Source organism: Penaeus monodon, chromosome 29, assembly GCF_015228065.2.
Source record: "Penaeus monodon isolate SGIC_2016 chromosome 29, NSTDA_Pmon_1, whole genome shotgun sequence".
Classification (NCBI taxonomy): domain Eukaryota; kingdom Metazoa; phylum Arthropoda; class Malacostraca; order Decapoda; family Penaeidae; genus Penaeus; species Penaeus monodon.
The window spans coordinates 28,697,679-28,698,614 of NC_051414.1; the positions used below are offsets into that span (position 1 = coordinate 28,697,679).

The 936-nt window shown below is 35.8% G+C and overlaps 1 protein-coding gene across 1 annotated transcript in view; it reads left to right on the forward strand.

Moving 5' to 3' along the window:
- LOC119591823 (mucin-5AC-like) overlaps window positions 1-936 on the forward strand; it is an 11,161-nt gene that overhangs the window by 2,273 nt on the left and 7,952 nt on the right. Inside the window, exons 3-4 of the mRNA XM_037940567.1 lie at window positions 497-622; window positions 769-882. Of these exons, the coding sequence (XP_037796495.1) occupies window positions 497-622; window positions 769-882 (240 nt within the window). The remainder of the gene's footprint in view (window positions 1-496; window positions 623-768; window positions 883-936) is intronic.

Here is a 936-nt window from a genome sequence, read left to right on the forward strand (position 1 = left end):
CTTTTCCTACATTCATCTTCTTACCTTTATTTTTGTTAATATCTTCAATTTATTTGCAGTGTCCATTCTGTCATCGTGAATAAGAAATATCTTTATTATAGAACCTGCCACCAGGGAAGAAGTATATAAAACTTTGCCATTAATTCCCTCACCTGGATAGCCACATTGGTTGCCTTCTGTTTCCTTTAGTTCAAAACATGTACCTAGGTACATTCTTTAATATCTTGATCCGTTTTTTTTTTTTTTCTAAAAGATCATTATTGTAAGTGCCGCAACAGGAGTTTGAAATATATGCGTACCCTATCAATAAGGCAAGCTAAAATAAGGGTTGTGATATCAAATGTTAATAGGACCAATAGAAGTGTGGGTTTCAGAGAGCTGAAAACAATAGTGAACGAACTTTTTCTGGATTTCTTCCCATATTCGCTTTATTTTTGGCATACCCTCTTTACAAAGTATCCTTTTGGGATTTAAACAAACTTTGCTCTGTTACAAGGAAGTGAAGTTGGTAACAGCAAATGTAGAGCCATAGGTGGCTTGTGTATTACTGGGGAATGCACCATTTCTCGTGGCAAACAAGACTGTCGACTGGGAATATGCTGCAAGCAGATGCCAAATAACAGTAAGCACTTTTACAACAACAAACTCATGCTACAAAGTTATAGAGAAAGATCACTTCCGTTTTCCGAATTTTTCATTTTGCGGCATGTTTTAAATTGCAATCTAGGGTCTCTAATCAGTTTTATATAATATTCCTATATTGCTTAGCTGAACTTGTCCTCAAAATACTTTATAATGCAGGAAAAATGATGACCAGCAAGGAAGAACGAACGGACACCAATGAAGAGAATAAAGAGTCTCGTCCAAAAATATCTGGCTCACGTAAGCCGGTTGGTAGAAAAAAAAAATCCGAAAGAGAGCAGTAAAAGAGAATGT